At 45.5% G+C, this 17,584-nt stretch overlaps 6 protein-coding genes across 7 annotated transcripts; 1 reads left to right on the top strand and 5 right to left on the bottom strand.

Moving 5' to 3' along the window:
* The first annotated feature begins 6 nt into the window (after window positions 1–6).
* On the top strand, window positions 7–10,137 carry LOC122615960 (opsin Rh4). Its single transcript, XM_043791153.1, has 2 exons — window positions 7–595; window positions 9,590–10,137. Exons 1-2 carry the CDS (start codon window positions 7–9, stop codon window positions 10,135–10,137), a joined length of 1,137 nt encoding a protein of 378 aa, XP_043647088.1.
* Window positions 633–2,203, bottom strand: LOC122615964 (probable palmitoyltransferase ZDHHC24). Its single transcript, XM_043791156.1, has 3 exons — window positions 1,748–2,203; window positions 1,272–1,369; window positions 633–1,221 (listed from the first exon to the last, which is right to left on the bottom strand). The coding sequence occupies exons 1-3, from the start codon at window positions 2,090–2,092 to the stop codon at window positions 798–800; spliced, it is 867 nt and encodes a 288-aa protein (XP_043647091.1). The 5' UTR covers window positions 2,093–2,203; the 3' UTR covers window positions 633–797.
* Window positions 2,415–3,779, bottom strand: LOC122615961 (probable E3 ubiquitin-protein ligase sinah). Its single transcript, XM_043791154.1, has one exon. The coding sequence runs from the start codon at window positions 3,587–3,589 to the stop codon at window positions 2,531–2,533; it is 1,059 nt and encodes a 352-aa protein (XP_043647089.1). The 5' UTR covers window positions 3,590–3,779; the 3' UTR covers window positions 2,415–2,530.
* LOC122615962 (E3 ubiquitin-protein ligase sina) lies at window positions 4,538–9,075 on the bottom strand. 2 transcript variants are annotated; one of them, XR_006325885.1, is made up of 3 exons: window positions 8,327–9,075; window positions 5,366–6,545; window positions 4,538–5,298 (listed from the first exon to the last, which is right to left on the bottom strand). XR_006325885.1 is itself a non-coding variant. In XM_043791155.1 (3 exons), exon 3 carries the CDS (start codon window positions 6,422–6,424, stop codon window positions 5,480–5,482), a length of 945 nt encoding a protein of 314 aa, XP_043647090.1. In that variant the 5' UTR covers window positions 6,425–6,545; window positions 8,327–8,804; window positions 8,871–9,075; the 3' UTR covers window positions 4,538–5,479. The 2 variants fall into 2 exon arrangements, 1 of the variants encoding a protein (XP_043647090.1); XM_043791155.1 differs by having other exon boundaries at window positions 4,538–6,545; window positions 8,327–8,804; window positions 8,871–9,075.
* A 200-nt stretch (window positions 10,138–10,337) lies between the features above and the next one.
* On the bottom strand, window positions 10,338–17,515 carry LOC122616851. The gene is made up of 6 exons (XM_043792423.1): window positions 17,382–17,515; window positions 17,002–17,323; window positions 13,521–15,686; window positions 13,264–13,463; window positions 13,070–13,207; window positions 10,338–13,006 (listed from the first exon to the last, which is right to left on the bottom strand). The coding sequence occupies exons 1-6, from the start codon at window positions 17,388–17,390 to the stop codon at window positions 10,637–10,639; spliced, it is 5,205 nt and encodes a 1,734-aa protein (XP_043648358.1). The 5' UTR covers window positions 17,391–17,515; the 3' UTR covers window positions 10,338–10,636.
* Window positions 15,887–16,670, bottom strand: LOC122616852. Its single transcript, XM_043792425.1, has one exon. The coding sequence runs from the start codon at window positions 16,591–16,593 to the stop codon at window positions 15,907–15,909; it is 687 nt and encodes a 228-aa protein (XP_043648360.1). The 5' UTR covers window positions 16,594–16,670; the 3' UTR covers window positions 15,887–15,906.
* Window positions 17,516–17,584: the final 69 nt, after the last annotated feature.

Genomic DNA, 17,584 nt, shown 5'->3' on the forward strand with positions numbered 1-17,584 from the left:
ACCGGTATGGAACCGCTGTGCAATGCCAGTGAACCGCCTCTCCGCCCGGAGGCGAGGAGCTCTGGCAACGGGGACCTACAGTTCCTGGGATGGAATGTGCCTCCGGATCAGATTCAATACATCCCGGAGCATTGGCTGACCCAGTTGGAACCGCCCGCCTCCATGCACTACATGCTGGGCGTCTTCTACATATTCCTTTTCTGCGCCTCGACACTGGGTAATGGCATGGTCATCTGGATCTTCAGCACCTCCAAATCGCTGAGGACACCATCCAATATGTTCGTGCTCAACCTGGCCGTCTTCGATCTGATCATGTGCCTCAAGGCGCCGATCTTCATCTACAACAGCTTCCATCGTGGATTCGCCTTGGGCAATACCTGGTGCCAGATATTCGCCTCCATCGGCTCCTATTCGGGCATTGGAGCAGGGATGACGAACGCGGCAATAGGCTACGATCGGTACAATGTGATCACGAAGCCAATGAACCGGAACATGACCTTCACCAAGGCGGTGATAATGAACATAATCATCTGGTTGTACTGCACGCCATGGGTTGTCCTGCCGCTCACCCAGTTCTGGGATCGATTCGTGCCAGGTGAGATTTTTGACCCATTAAAATCATAGACCAGGGGTTTTAATCGTGTTTATCTGTGCTTAGACATTTTATTTATAATGAGATTCTTGAGATTTCTTTTTTCTTTTGTTGTGAAGGATAAGCCAAATTTAATTATATTAGATATTAATAATAGATGCGATGAAAATTCTACAGTTAATTTCGGAGGTAATGGCGGGTGTTATTACACAGTACTACTTGAAGGCTTAGTTTGCCACTGGGTTCCATCGTGCGGTAAAGGACTCCTTATGTGGGGCGAGAAAAAAGTGCAGAGGCCTCGTTTTCCCATAAGGGCCATGAAGTTCCTTCGCAATCCCTGATTGTAACTAAGATCCTTCAGGGTATAGAACGTGGTATTCAGATATAGGGCTGGTATCTGATACCCCAACATTATAAGTGGCAGAATGCAGGCATATATGTTGAAAATAAAACTTATGTTTAGTGCTATTGCCTCGGAACTAATTGGTTTGATAAACAGGATAATGTGTGTAATGTGAAGTATCGCATATTGCCTCCGCATGTCTTCATTAATTACAAGCAGATGTATATGCGTTGCCAAAGACAAAACCGATCCAATAAGCATGTACATCGTAAACCAGAAAAAGTACCTTTAAAAGAGATTTTGGTGAATTTACAATATTATCGCTGTCATAATTACCTGTAATTATTGTGGCCAATGCAAGTCGCCGTGAAGATGCAGTGATGGTCCCGCCTCAGAATGCAGCATTTACACAATTTGCAGTGCCAGGATCTCGGCTGTTTTAAGAGGCAAACGAGGTGGCTTTAAATGATTAATATATTTTTTAAATCAGAGACCCGTTACTCAACTAGTTGTGCGAAGAAGAAATTTCAAAATTAAGTATCGACAGAAATCTCATAAGTGTTGGCAGTGTCAATCTTTTGGACGGTTTGCTGGCGTAGGCGTCACAAGAATCAGCATATGACGTTCATACGGACAAACAGACGGACGGACAGACGGTCTTGGCCAGGTCGACTCGGCTTGTGATGCGGATCACAAGTGTTACATGCTTTCCAACGAGTAGCGGGTAGCAAAATCTATGCGTAATCGTGTGCTATCTGCACCTCCACTTTTCACAAATGTTTTTGCGTGGAGGTACAGATACTACTATTTACCGGCACTAGCATCTGGCAGTGGTCACAGAAGTGCCACAGGTGCTCCTCCTCTGGAGACGGAATCTGCCGATCCTTGGGCAAGGAAAAAACCGCAGAGGAAGTGCGATGACAGGCAAGCATGTTTCCCAGGAGGTTGTAGACAATGAATAGTGCGATAAGCCAGGCCACCTTGAAGAACAGTCCATTGGGGTCGTAAATCATGGGCAATATGTAGAACATTTCCAGCGAGAAAAACAGGACGGTTCCTACTAAAACCAATCCTATGGCGGCGGGATGCACGATATTTGCAAACCGCTTCGGATGGGCGTCAGCTATGTACTTGCATCCAGTCATCATGAAGCACATGGTTATGGCGTTATAGAAGATATAAGGTATACGAGTATTAAAGAAATATAAGTTTGCAATTGAATTCTGGGGCTACATTTGAAACCAGCACGTGACAAGTATCGAAATGAAGTAAAGATTGTCAATAAAATTCACTGGATATAACTCCTATCTGGTCGTTAAGGAAATGTACGACATAATTATTTGGTTTATTTTGTTTGTATTTTCCTAAACATTATTCATATAACTTACGTAACTATAACTCATATAACTATAACTATGAAAACCCGGATTTCTATTAATACTTCTTAAAGTCATAAGCCTAATAACAACTACATATAAATTCGTTGGGCCAACTTGGCACATAAAATGTATTTATTCAATATGCATTCATATAACACGCTAACGGCTACCGATCAGGGACGAAAATCCGATTTATAGGGTAGCAGAGATACGGGATTAGTGGTTATTCCCCGGCACCTTCTTAATGACCACATTCAGGGCGAGATTGCCGTCCTCGGAAAACAGTTCGACGGTGGACTTGTTAAGCACCAGGAAGTCCGCGTTGGTGAACGAGGCGAAGCTCTCCCGGATCGATCTGGGCTTGGATTGCCAGCGGAGAGTGCGGTTATGGGCCTCCAGGGAGATATTATATACGAATTCGGCGGCATCCCGCATGGTTCCGATCATCCGGCAGGCGGTGAAGTACTGCTGACAGCCCTCACCCAAGTGGATCTTCTCCAGCGAGAGTAGAAAGTGCCGGCCATGGCAGGACTGCACCATTGTCCAGTCAAGGGCCCCCTCTAGATTCACATTGGTGGCCAGGAAGATGATGTCGTTGCCCTCCATGGTGATCACGTTCTCGTGCGAGCTCATCAGGTGCTGGTATACGTCCTTCAACGACCCCTGCCAGGAGCACTTGTCATCCGGATACGGACAGAAGTACGGGCGCCAGTCGCAGTCCTCCTCGTGGTTGCTCTTTTCCGCGTAGGAGAGTCGCGCCCTGCAGCCAAAGTGCGAGTGCTTGCAGGGAAAGACCAGCTTGGAGGCCACCTTCTCCATGGCCAGGCTGCGGATGTTGGTCATGGACACTCGGCAGACGGGGCAAAGATTCACCTTCGAGCGGCAGGAGGAGCAGATCAGGTGACCACGCGCACACTGCATAATGGGCGGCATCATATAGCCAAAGCACACCGGGCACTCCAGCAAAGAAATCAAAAAGTCGTCTGAGGCACCACTGCTTATTGTGTCCAGTGGCCCCTTAGCCACAACTCCCGACTGCACAGCCACTGAGTTCTTTTTCCTAGAGGGCACCAGTTCTCCGGCGGCTGTTGTGTCCGGGGATTTCCGCTTGACCACCACAAGGTGCGTGGTCTCCTCCGGCGGAATGACCAACGCTGGCGCCGATTGACGACGAGTCAACATCTCAACGGATGCGGTTGGAGTTGCAGTAGTCCTTTGAGGATTAACCCGCTCCGGCCGGGATTTCAAAAGTGGCCGTGAATTACCGATAGGCATTTGTGCTTCAGAACACAATCAATGCGCAAACTATTATTTCTAAGACTATTATTTCTAACAACCAAACGATTGTGTAAAAGAAAAGTGCCGATACAAATTTTTGTTTACTATTTCCTGAACACTTAAATTTGGTTTAAAAGGAATAGAAAAAAGTATCTGTACTAAAATGTAACGAAGCTAAGTGTACGCGTAGCTACTTTTACTTCGGAGCCTACTTAGTAATACTAACAACTTATTTAGATAGCCCTTCGTTGTGCAAACGGGAATACCATTTAAATAACACTTTAGAGATAAACCTTAGGTAATGAATCCCATTACCTCAAAGATAATCCAAATTAAACAGCTAATAACTGATTTGAATCAAACAGTTTACAAACAGTTTTATAGTGGCGTAGTTTTTTCATCGTCATTCAGCTTCCCAGATTAATTTCAATAATTAACGAGCTTTGTTTACTTTTACTAATCACGTTTATTTCAGTTTTGTAGTTTTGTGTCTGTGTGAGTGATCTCATATGGTAGTGGCGCGGTAAATCGGCGCATTAAAAGCTAATTATGGTGCAGATGCTTAAAATCATTAATTTTTCTTCCGTTTTCGATTGGGAAACGTTGGCCGAATGGAAATCAAAACCAAAACATGAGCCAAACCGGGGAGATCGTCTAAACTAGGTAGGAATTTAAACATTAACATTGCTTTTTACGTTTTGGGGATGGGAGGGAAAATGGGAAGGGGCAACTGTCTTTTTAGCATTGCGAAAAAAATTGTTTTCTTTTTTTTTGTTAGTTTTTTGTTATTTTCTGATGGTTTGGCATGAACAAAATTGCGGGTCGCAGTTTCGTTTCGGCTGCAACTTTCAAACAACTCTCGAGTTATTACAGATTATCGCTATCAAATATTACTCTTCTTTGTGGTTTCGCTTTTGCCGCTATTGTTATTATTAGGTTTGTTAATTTCGTTAAACTGTTCGTTTTACTTATTACCATTTACAAGTATTGTATAAAATAATTTACATTAACTAAACTAGACTTTGCAGTACATGTTCGAGTGATGAGTGACCTCCTCGCCTTCCTTGTTGTTCTGTTCGTTTTGGTGAGTGGGTCTGTGTTCCTAGTGTTCACTGTAGTGGGTGGTGGGCACGTGGGCACGCGCAGGCAGCTCTGCTCCAGGTGTGTGGCCCTTGCGAACTAAATTAAACTAAAGCAGAACCCCATGAACTAACAAAACGGGTAACACTGAAACGTTGAAATATAGTAGTGTGTGCGGTAACTGAAAAATCATGTCCTACAACTAGAGTACCAATCGAACCGATTAGACATACAAACATACAGGTCAGCCACGATTATCGCATTCGACAAGAAACTGTGTGAATTAAATCCGCGAAATTTTGCCAAGAGTATTGGAAAATGTTCAGCAAGTGAGTTGATTTACACACAGCCATGTACAAAAATATGAAATTACGAATTTTTAATGAACTAACTTATGCCATAAACACTCAACAGCACTTAGCAATAGCTTTAATACGCTTTCCATTTCGATTTGGAAATTTTCGAGTTTCTTATATAGTTTTAAATTCAAACAACACAAAAACTTTAGTACAATCATTTTGCCCAATTTAAAAATCAAAGAAAACTTTGCGATACCGTGCCGAATGTGATAATCGAAGCAGCCCGATATTTCCATAGATATATATACATATGCATGTAAGTGGCTCCTAGAATAGAGAATCATTTTTATAAAACAACTCTGCAAAACTCTTTCTTCTTAATCTCCCGACTCACAATCTGTCCATGAGTTAGACGCCTGATGCGAACAGAGGGCTATAAACTATATATGTATATGTATCGGAATAGTAAACACAAAAAATGAAAGAACTCGACGAATTGACAGTGCGCTTAGACCAGAGATATGGTCACGTTGATGCCCAGGTTGCCATTGTCGGCGAACAGTTGCGCAATCGACGTGTCGAACACCAGGCAGTCCGAGTTGTGAATCGCGGAAGCCACGCCCTCGTGGATCGAACGAGGCATTGCCTCCCAGGTAAGCCGGCGTCGGTTTCCGTTCAACTCCAGGCGGTAGACGAAGTTCTCCGCTTCCTTGCGCGACCCAATCAGCTGAACGATGGCAAAGAACTGCTGGTGTCCGTCGTACTTCTCCTGCTTCTCCAGCACGAGCATGAAATGGTGGCCGAAGCAGGACTGCATCATTACCCAGTCGACGGCGCCGGGCAGGTTGATGTCGGTGGCCAGGAACACGATGTCCTCGCCCTGCAGCGTTGTGATGCTCTTGTGCGACATCATTAGATGCTGCATGACTAGGTCCAGCGGGCCCTGCCATTTGCAGCTGGCGCCCGGGCACGGACAAAGGTAGGGCCGGCATTCGCACGTCTCCTCGTGTTCTGTCTTTTCCGTGTAGACCAGCGAGGCGGTGCATCCGTAACCAGAGTGCTTGCACGGGAACTTGACGTTCGAGGCAACCTTCTCCATCGCCAGGTTACGGATATTCGCCAGCGGGCCACGGCAGGTGGGGCAGCAGGTGAGCTTGGAGCGACAGGACACGCACACCAGGTGCCCGCTGGAGCACTGCAGGATCGGCGGCAGCACATAGTCAAAGCACACGGGGCATTCGAACAGCGAGGTCAAGTCGGCGGACATGCCCGCATCACCGCCACCGGCGGACGACAGCGACGAGCTGGACGACGAGGATGTGTTGGCCGAGGACGTGTTGCCGGCACTGGAGGATCCGGTCGAGGTGCTCGTGTTGGTGGCCACTCCCGTGGCACCGGCTCCTGCTGCTGCTGCTGTCGGTTCGCGGCGCTTCGGGTTGATTTTATTGGACATTGGAAGGGTTCTCGCGACGGCACGAATGTGTCTACAATTCTTCTGGGTCCCTGCAATTCTCGCCAGGTTCAGGTTCTTCGCCCCTCCGGTGGCTTCGGCGATGGCTTTCTTGTGCTTGTGGCTAAAACGAGACAGAATCACAGGTTGGTGAGTAATGCGGCTAATTTAGTCATAGAAAATTTATTTTTGTTGTTAATTTTGCTCGGTCAGTGATAAGAAACTCCAAAAAAGCAATAACCTACAATACAATATACATATCCGACCAAAAATAGATCTACGTTTGGTGGAAAAGACTTCAAGCTTAGTTCATCCAAAAAGAACTTGTAAACGAATAATAAACTTAAGAAAAGCTGCTATAAAGTTCAACATATGCTATGTGCTTCTTATCGATTTTGCGCCTTAAGTTCGGCACGAACTATGGATTTCAATGTTCTTTCCTACGGTTTTACCAAAGACATTAGAATGTTATTATAATGTCTTTGGTTTTACCCACTGAGACTTGAGTAACAGGCGAGTTTTTTTTCGGATGAAGTAATAAACTTTTCTTTGAATGGAAATGAATGCAAACTTTGAACAAAATCTACTTGATTGCTATACAAAATTTAGCTTAGGAGCCTTATTATTTTGAAAATTGTTCATTATTATCACTACTTTTAGGCACCCAACGATCAAGGGTAGTTCGCACTTCGATTTTCGTGCCGTTCAATAGAAAAGCCACAGCGATTTATCATACCTGACCTTAACCTTGCCGTGGATTCCCAATTGTGGTCATAACCGAAAAAAGAAAACACACGCATTTGCGTGTATGGGAATTGCATTAAAGCAATTACTTAAAGCGGAACGTATCGAACCAGAGTTGGTCTCCGAAAGTAAAGACCCAGCCCGAGGTCGCCGTCACGTCTCCGGTCGAAATGAAGGCCCGATTCCGATTCCAACTCCGAGCCCAAGCCCAAAAGCCTCTTGGCGGCACGTGTGGAACGGCGCAAATATGTTGGCTCTTATCAGGCGGAGCTGACGGAGCCGACGCTGATGGACGGCCATTAGGGACGTCGACCCATTGCGGGATTGTAGGATGGTGGGTGGCGTGCCGGTTGTAATGGGTGTGGTTCCACGGGTTTGTCCACTTTGGACAGAATGGGCACATATGAGTGCGAACAATACGCTGTGGGTGCTATGGTGCGTTTATGAGATAAATATCAATATATATATTTTTTCGTAATTGTTTCACTCTGATGAACAAACATTACTTGTTTTCTTTCCCTAACCGGAATTCAAATTTAAGATAGCAATTTTGAGATAACTTGTAATTGTATATTTGTAATTCTGTGTCGAAATAGTTCAGAAACAATTTTTTAGTTTAGAAAACAAATGCAACCCTTAAGTTACCCTAAACTGGAAACTAAGCCATGATATTTTGCTAACAACATGTTGGAGAAAGTTATTTAAACTTTTGCTATCCTGAATTTCGTAACTTCGCCCGCATAAACGTAGAATCGTAAGCGTAGGGCACGCAATGAAAAGTGCGTAACGTAAGAAATGCAACGGGGAATTGTGGGAGGAGGGAGGAGAATGGAGGGCGGCAGTCGCGGGGTGGGCAACACCACTTACAACACAGACACAGATCGCACACACATAATTAACAGTTCGTTTACGTTGCGTACCGTTGGAATCGTTTATACGGGGTAAAAATGGTAATTGCCACAAAAGTCATAGCCATGAATATAATTAACTTGGCTTCTGCTTTCATGAGTTGCAAAATGGTAAAATAGAAAACGTAAGTTGCGGTGCAGAGCGAAATGCGACTATCTTTTTTTTATTTAATCCGCCATCAAGAGCGGCTAGGCTGCAGTATAAACAGCAACAACAACTGCGAAATACATAATCGTTGATATGTAAACTTACATGGCAGGCTGCCTCCAAGAAATTGTGCCGAGGTAGTGGTGCCCCGCTGCGTTGGTGTGTGTGTGTGTATGTTTTATTTTTCTTGTTATTTTTTGTTTCCTTTTTTATCAGTCAGCCTTTACGGCCATGCACACACACGCACGCATACAGCCAGCATGTGTGTGTATATATCCTAGGTGCAAGTTCCGTTTTTTACGTTGCTATTTGTTGTTTTTTTAACTACATATACAATCAATGAAGGTGGTTTTGCTACTGCACACGCACACTGGGAAAATGGAAAAACAGTTTTGATTGCTTTTCGCCTTTTCGTTCACCTTGCACCGCACCGAAACTCGAAATTCAGGCGTGAGCTAATTTCATTTGGCTTTTTATCTAATTTTCTTTAACGCGACCCGCACACACACATTTATTCATATTTAGCTTTACTTGTTATTTTTGCCTTTCTGCCTCTGTGTTGCTGCTGCTGTTGTTGTTGTTGCTGCACAAAAATAAATCATTTGCATTTACACACAGCAGCGAAATGGGTTTTTTTTTCGTGTCTCACTTTTTCTATATTGCGTTCTCTGATCGCCGAACTCGGCGTTTATTGCACTTGCACTTGCGCGGTGTGGAATTCAGTCTTTTTCGGCATTTTCCATGTACGTTGGGTGTGATGCCTGCCTTGGTTGGTTTATTAATTAATTTACTCTACTAAGTTTCTTCTAATGTCCGCGTCGGTTGCAGAGATGGAACCTAAATCGTCGTCTATTCGATTCAAGATAGTCGATTTCAGGCAATCGACCACATCGATGTGCCTCTTGTTACTATCATTTACTGTTATCGATTATTTAACAGCCTTGCCACTTTTGTCGAATGAATTAAACAACTTTTAGATTACGACAACAAGGATATATATATAATTGTACTGACAAATATACCCTAACTTTTAAAATTATTTAATGCCATGCATTAATCTTAAGCCATAAATAAATAACATTTGACCCTTTATAGAATTTACAATCAAACAAGATATGCAAATTTTTAAAAATGAAATAAAATTATCGATAGGCGATATCTTGGCTTTGTTTATTACGGTTGGCGGTCATTTTAAATGCATGCGAACTACATAGTTTGAACCACGAAATTAGAGGAAACATATTTGATTTGCATGAAACTCGTGATGCCTTTCGCAGAAGAGTAAAGCTGTATTTTACAGATATGCAGTAATCAAATATCTTAATATCAAAAAACCCAATAACCGTCTTTATTTTTATGCATTTCCAGAGGGCTACCTCACGTCCTGCTCCTTTGACTATCTTTCGGACAACTTCGACACCCGGTTGTTTGTGGGCACCATCTTCTTCTTCAGCTTCGTGTGTCCCACGCTGATGATCCTTTACTACTACTCGCAGATCGTGGGACATGTCTTCAGCCACGAAAAGGCGCTTAGGGAGCAGGCCAAAAAGATGAACGTAGAGTCGCTGCGCTCCAATGTGGACAAGAGCAAGGAAACGGCAGAGATTCGGATAGCCAAGGCGGCTATCACAATCTGCTTCCTATTCTTTGTATCTTGGACACCCTACGGCGTAATGTCGCTGATCGGGGCATTTGGGGACAAGAGTCTGCTTACACCAGGAGCCACGATGATCCCGGCCTGCACCTGCAAACTGGTGGCGTGCATAGACCCATTCGTCTATGCCATAAGTCACCCCAGATACCGCATGGAGCTGCAGAAGCGCTGTCCCTGGCTGGGAGTCAACGAAAAGTCAGGGGAGATCTCTTCTGCGCAGTCCACTACCACTCAGGAGCAGCAGCAGACCACGGCGGCATAGAATCAAGGATAACTCTACTCTCATACAACTGACCATGTAACACGAAAGCCTGGGAAAAATATAAAACACCGAGAACGAAACAGTAAACAATTAATGTTATAATTTGTAGTAAAACATTCCTGAGTTCGAAATAAATGAATAGTAATTATTGCAAACGAATTACAAAGTTAGTCCGTTTTTTATTTGGGCTTCGGTTCTCAGATGCCATAATATTTCTACACATACCTATCTAATGTAACTATTTAATCTATATTTTTGTTTCGTGTATGTTTAACGGAAAAAATTGAACTCTAATACTTAATACATTTACACAGTTGCTTGGAAACTTTTTACTCAACTAATAAAATCAAAAATTCGAGCTCTTTTCAAAATAGTCAGTTATGTATTTATTCGGTTTTTGGGTAATATCTTTCAGATACCCGTTGTGAAATCTGTTGGCATTTGTTAAACAAAATGAAAGTGACCCCCCAGAAAGAAACCCCATGTCCTTGGCTAATCCTCAGTTGCACATTAGGGAATGCAGTCGAATGACCGCACGGTAATCGTTGTGCGACAGCAGACCACGCTGCGATCGCTGAAGCACTCGGTTCAGCCGCTCTACGGTCTCCGTATTGGAGGTCATCTTGAAAAGATCATCGAGGTACTTGAGCGCTTCGCGTGACCAGAACATGGACGGTTTGTTGGCGTCCTTGTTGATGCTGCCAGGTTGATTTTCACCCATTTCAGTCAACAGACGGTCGCACTCCGGATTGAGAGTCTGGCGCAGCTGAAGATCGGCTCGCGATCGTTGCTGGGGATTATTGTAGGGCATCTGGTTGATCTGCGGACGTTGAAGATGCTGCTGATTTTGCTGATTGTTTTGCTGCTGTTGCTGTATACGTTGCTGTTGCACACGTTGCTGTTGTTGTTGCTGTTGCAGACGTTGTTGCTGTTGCTTCTGTTGTTGCTGTTGGTTTTGATGTTGCTGCTGCAGACGTTGCTGTTGCTGCTGGCGTTGTTGATTTTGTTGCTGCTGAGCCTCCTGCTGCTGCTTCTGTTGTTCCAGAGCTTGACGTTGCTTCTTTTTCGAAATTTTTGGAGGTGGTGGCGGAGCCATGTCCTGCCAAGATGGTGGAGGAGGAGTTGGCGATGGAGGTCGTTTACTAGGCGATTGCGGCTGACTCTGCGGTTTCTTTTGCTGCAATCCCAGCAGCACAGGATCTAGGTGCAACGAGGGCAGGCGATTCTTTTGATCCAGTCGACCATAACTGTTGAGCAAAGCGTCGTAATTCGGATGCGGATATGCCGTGAAGATCATGCGCCAATGGTCCTCGATCTCGTTGCGCATTTGTGCCGTGGCGTTCTCATCCGGCGAGAAGTTATCAATCAGGCGACGCAATAAGACCACCAACTGATCGAGATGTGTTTTGCCATTCAGAAGTCCCGCTTGGCCAACGAGGATCATGTTAAGCTGACGCCGCTTCTTTTCTGCCATTTTAAAGCCGTTTTTGGTGTTCATCTCCTCTAGCTCCTTGATGCGCATGTAGTGACTCTTTGCGTTTCCTAGATTGGTGTTAAGACTGTTGATTCCATCTCGGATAAAGCGGATTAGCACATCGATTCGTTTGGGAGGTTTCTGGCTCTGGAAGTCAATGCTCTTGCGTTTGACTTCCTGATTGCGTCGAAGCAGTTTCAGTTGCAACTCTTCTTGGTGCTTTTTAAGGCCATAGATCACCAGAACATAGCCGTAGTCCTTAAAGTCCATGCGTACGCTAACTTGACACTGTTTGGCGGTTGCGGCCAGAAAATTTCGGCCCTCGGGACTGAACAGGTACTCGGATTGATCGCGCGCCATGATGATTTTGCCCTCGCTTGGAACATCTGGCAGTTCTTCACTGGAATCCGGATCGGGATTGTCGTCAGTGCGGCGACTGCTGCTACTGGAGTTAACACACATGGAAATTCCCTGGAAGTTGGAGGAGAGTTCAAAATCGTCTCTACTTAGCGGTATGACATCAGGTAGAGAGGCCATGGGATGGTCGAGCGGAAGTTCGCTGATGGGTTGGACATCACTGGTTGTCGAGCTAGGCAGTTCAAAGTGCTCGGAGAAACTGTAATTCGAATCCGAGTCTAACTCATGGGGTGCCGCCAAAGGTGTTTTACTTGGGCCAGCCTCCTTTTGTGGATTGTCGAAATTGGTGGTTATCTCTTCACGCTGAACGGAGGACGATGTATCTTCTTGACCAGCGTCATTCATGGGTAGCTCCTTATCGGATTGGCTTACAACAGGCTGTACCTCCACAAGCTGCTCGCCTTGAGGATGTTCCTCTTTGTGTTGCTCCTTTTCAGGTGGAACCTCAAGCGGTATCACCTCTACAGGTTGTTCCTCTTCAACGACTGCAGGTCGGTTCTCAGCGATTGTCTCGACCACAGGCTTTTGCTTCGTAAGCGATTTCTTCGCCGTTCCAGCGGATACCTCTCCTCGAGCCGCCTTCACCTGAGCATTGGGCACATATTCATGGGTATACATCTTTGCTGGAATCTCCGCTAAAGCAGTGGTTGACTTTCTCTTGACTGACTGGACTTTTGCCAAGTTTGCATTCACAAGGAACTTAGCATAATAGCAATTTTTGGGCATGCTCGGTTTATTCCACTTAAAGTGGAAGGGAGTTTCAATATCAAAAAAGCCACTCAAATCTCCAAGATTACCGATAGGACCACCGCGATTCTTGTATATCTTTTGGTGTGACACAATCTGGCTTGTGTAGTTCGTGCTACGAAAGTCACCAATCCGCTGGCGGCAGTTCTCAAAAGGATGGCGTCCGGCGCAGTAACTGCACTGTACGTTTCTATACTGTACCCTGGTATCCAGATCAGTGTTTGATCGAGTCTGTTAGAAAAGAAAAAATTAAGATAGCATTGATTTCTAGAGTGAATGATAAATGTGTATTACCGTAGAGTGGTACCGACGCCACTTATCCGGACAGTGATCCACGCCGTGTCCTCTCATTTTGCACAGTTGGCAGACAAGGCGGCTATGAAAGGAGCACTTGTTGCACTGCTGCACGTAAGTTTCCTGCTTTGATCCGCACTAAAGATGGAGAATGAGTTGTTTATTAGGTTCGAGTTGTAAATGTTGTTACCTACCCCAAAACAAATAGCATTGGGACACCGGGGCTCGGCATGACCAACAGTTCCGCATAGAAAACAAACGAGTGGCTTGCGGGGACGCGGGCACTTTGATCGAACGTGCCCCATCTCAAAGCAGTTGGTGCACTTGGCATGGGAGCGGGGTCGTGCCACCGGATATCTGTCCGCAGTGTTGATCCTCCACTCTTGGCGATGAGCTGCAATTACAGTAGGTTAATAGCTGTATTTTTTTATTACTAATAAGTCAACAGCACCTGTCATCATTCTTTGGAGCTTGTAAACAGAGAAGTTTTCCCCATTCCAACTGTCATTATAGAAGCTGCACATCTCTCCGTTCCAGCCAATGAGGTCGCCGCTTTTTGGCAGGCTTTCGTCTGTTAGCTCTGGCAAATTATGCTCCACTTGTATGGGCTGCTCTTCGATTGGCAAGTCTGTATCTTCCTCTTCTGGATCCGCCTCTTCGAGCTCGTTGGAAGCATCCAAATCCTCCTCGAAACGCACAGTGGTGTCTGCACTTTTGTCTCTAGAGTCTTCTTCATCCGATATATATCCACTCGCATTCATTTTTTCCTCGTCCTCCTTCTTTTTGGATTGGGCATCTAGACGCTCGAAGACTGCTGTTAATCGATCAGTCATGGCATCGCGAAACTCAGCCTCTGCTTGGGAATCCGCATCGGATCCGATAGAAACGGTATCCATAGCTTCGCTAGTTCCTTTTTGTATCTGCTCTCTTCCTTGTCCTTGCTCTTGATTAAGTAGTCGCTCGGCTATTTCCCTGGCACTTGGCAGTTCATCTTCAGACGAGGATTCTGAGCTAGCATGCTGAATTGTAGAAACTTTGGGTTTTTGGATACGTGTAGTCTTCTTCGAATTGTCATCAGAGCTATGTCTGGTGCTGATTCTACGGATCTTGCGCTTACACCGCTCCACTGCCATACCACGTGCTATGCCAGGAACTCCAGTAGAATGGACGCCATCCTCGCTGTCTGAATCATCCAACCCATCGTCGTTGTTTGGGTCAGATTGGCTGTGATTGTTAGTTGAACTGGAGCGTTTGCGCAAACGCTTAGTCTTTTGGACACTAGACTCCACTACCTCCTCGACCGAAGAGCTCCCCGATGACGAATCTACGTTGCGTATGATCGTCGGCGTGGTCTTGCTTTTGGCCTTTGAGTAAATGCCACTTTCCGTAAGGTCAGACTCACTTTCGTAGACGTCCAAAGCTCTGAATTGCTGCTCGTCCACGCGATAGTTTTTCTTAATTTCCTCCAGTCGCGAAGGAGGCACAAATTCATATTCCGATGAGGTATCAGCCGCAGGATCGTGTTCTTGATCCACAGATGTATTTTCCGCAACTTCCTTATCTTTTGGTTCCTCCCCAATAGCTTCCCTTATAGCCGTCTCGGTCAGCACCAGGAGATCTTCATCATTGGCGTTCTCACGTTCGGCCAACAAGCGGGTGGTATCCTTCTGCACTATGAAGTCATCACTGGACATGACGGAACAACACGGTGAATGCATGGACGGCGTGGTACTGCCAGCAACAACACTCATCTCCTCGGGTGCAGTAATGCAAGACAAACCCATTTTCACGTCTGTGGCGTCCATTGCATTCTCCTCGTGAAACAATTGGGATGAGGTACAGGTCTGCTCGCCGTCGCTCGTGTCCAAATCGATGATAGGAGCTGGCGGAATTGGTACTAGAACTACATCATCGTCATCGGAGGATCGGCTGCTTTCCGCCAGGTTGACAAACTCCACCGGTGCAGATTGCTGCTTTCGCTGTTTTTTATTCAACTGAGCCTGCTTTGATTTCTGTTTCTTATCAGCCAGACGCTGAATCTGCTCCAACTTGCGATTGGCTTTGCCAAAGGGTCCAGGACCTGTTTGCTGCTGCTGTTTGTTCTGTTGCAGCGGCTGCTGTTGTTTTTTCGGTTGCTGTTTGCTTTGCTGCTGCTGTTGCTTGTTTTGCTGCGGCTTATTCTGCTTCTTGGGCGGGCAATTCGGTGGGATGGCGACTAGAAGTCTCTGGTCAAAGCGCTCCTCCTCGTAGGCTTCGTGGTTCACTTTGGTGGGTGCGGTTGGCTGTGGTTTTGGTTTTTGTACTACTGGCGTCGCCTTCTTCTGCTGGTTTTGATGCTGCTTGGATTGCTGATTTTGTTGCGGCTTTGGCTTTTGACTCTGCTGCTGTTTCTGTTGCGCATTTTTCTGTTCCTGAGGCTGTTGCTTTGTCTGTTGATTTTGCTGTTGCTTTGCATGCGCAGTTTGCTGCTGTTTGGCCTGTGAATTGTGCTGCTGATTCGATGGCTGGTTTACTTTTTTCGGTTGATTAGGCATTCCTTTTTTGGGCGACAGCAGAGGACTTTTGTCCTTCGGCTTCTCGACATCCTTGGGTGTTGAAGAGGAAGCTTCTTCGGTAGCTAAGAGACAAGAAGCATACATTATACGGTGATTCTTAGTACAGCTACCAAATATGAATCTCATATTTCAGGACATCTAAAACTAATAATATAACATATTTCCCATGCGATACATATTAAATTTAATTTTTAAGAAGACTTTAAGAAGACCAAACATTTTATTTTAAGCCAAATCCCTGGCACCAATTGAAAAGGCAGTTTCTGAACTAGAAGACCAATTTTAATACCAGAGTGGGTTTAGCATATGACTAAGACGGGAATTGGACATGTCGTCACCATCGACATCGTTCAGCTTGTACCCTTGGAGTGTCAGATCCGACAGTTGCGATTCGCTTATGTGGAAGAGGACAAACGCCTCCGCAAGCAGGTCGGATCGATTGGGCCACAGTAGGATCCGCACCGCTGTGCGGAACTCGTCGATAGCCTCCGTGATCAGCTGCTGAGCCTCGGACAGATTTGCGAGTGGCGTCATCGTCCTTTCGCCCAACTCAGACTGCTTAGCCTGCACTTTGAGAGCCTGCTCTAGTTGCCTGACCAGCCGCATGAACACGAACCTGCGGTAACGATCTTCAAAAAACTGCCGCGGCATATCAAACTGACTTAATTTCCGCTGAACCAAGGCGGAGAAGATAAAGCCATCCACACAGGAGCCCAGCACACTAACGCTGGCCATCAGTACGATTGCGGATAGCATGTACTCCACTAGCCGTTGGTTCAGTTCCTCACACCAAAAAAACAGATCTCGACCATGCCGCGCCAGTTGGTAATGCAGCAGGCAAACAATGCAGACAAGGTCGATTGTGGCCAAGGCCAAGGTGCAATGATTGATATGGCCCATCCGCCTTTGAAGGACTTGCAGGCCGCACCTGCCCAGGCTTAAAACGCGACTGAGGAAGCAGGTCATCATTGGAAGGTTATGGAGAATTTTGAAAGCAAGCCAACCAAATAGTTTTGAAAAGGATTTAAGCAGCCTAATGACCAAAAGCTGGTCTGATCCCCACTGACGAGAGTAAGAAAGGGGCTTCTTAAAAACTGTGAAATGGAGCGGTACCATAACTAGCTAAGAATACTTATGGCTATTATTCAGGTGAGAACTAACTAAATTCTAATTAATCAACTTTTTATGATTAAGAAATCAATACAAACACTTAATTAGCTATAATTTATATTAAATAAATACTCGTATAAAATTCACGTTATTTGTTTTGTGTGAATCCATTTTTTAAAACATTCATGGCTAAGGATTTTGGGACTATTTCTGTACCAGCTTATGGGTTTAGTTACTATATACCATTTACCACTGACTGACACTCACCTGGCATTGTTTTGTTTGTGGTCGCCTGCTCCTCCTCTGCCCGCATTACATGGCCCTGCCCCGCAGCTCCCTCTCCGTCAATCCAGTAGCGTGGTTTCTGCTTGTTGTTGATCACTCGCGTTCCGCTGACGAAACGATGTCCGGGAATTGGATGCTTCTGCTGTGGAGGCGGTGGCATGCTCCTGGCATCCTGGTCGCTGGGTGACTCCTTCGCAGGTTGATCCATGGCAGTGTGGTGTTCCTCGGTGCCATCGCTGTAGTGGATCGAGGCATAGAGAATAGATTCTAGCTCGTTCAGCCGTTCGCTGTCCATCTCCTCAAGCTGTGGAGTAGAAGGAATGACAATGGGACTAATAACAGGTATTTGGGCCAACACTCACATCACTCATATTGCGCGTCTTTGTTTTCCTTTGCCTTTGATTTATTTTTCCTGCGCATTGATAAAAAGTAATATAATGAAAGAGAGCACGTTGATGGCAGTGATGGACGAACTGGAAAGAGAAGGTAATCGAGGCAGTGATGGCACTTTGGCTATCGGAAATGTGGCTATCGAATAGTAAACATATTGGGTGCCATTGCTAGA

Source organism: Drosophila teissieri, chromosome 3L (assembly GCF_016746235.2).
Source record: "Drosophila teissieri strain GT53w chromosome 3L, Prin_Dtei_1.1, whole genome shotgun sequence".
NCBI classification, from domain to species: Eukaryota; Metazoa; Arthropoda; class Insecta; order Diptera; family Drosophilidae; genus Drosophila; species Drosophila teissieri.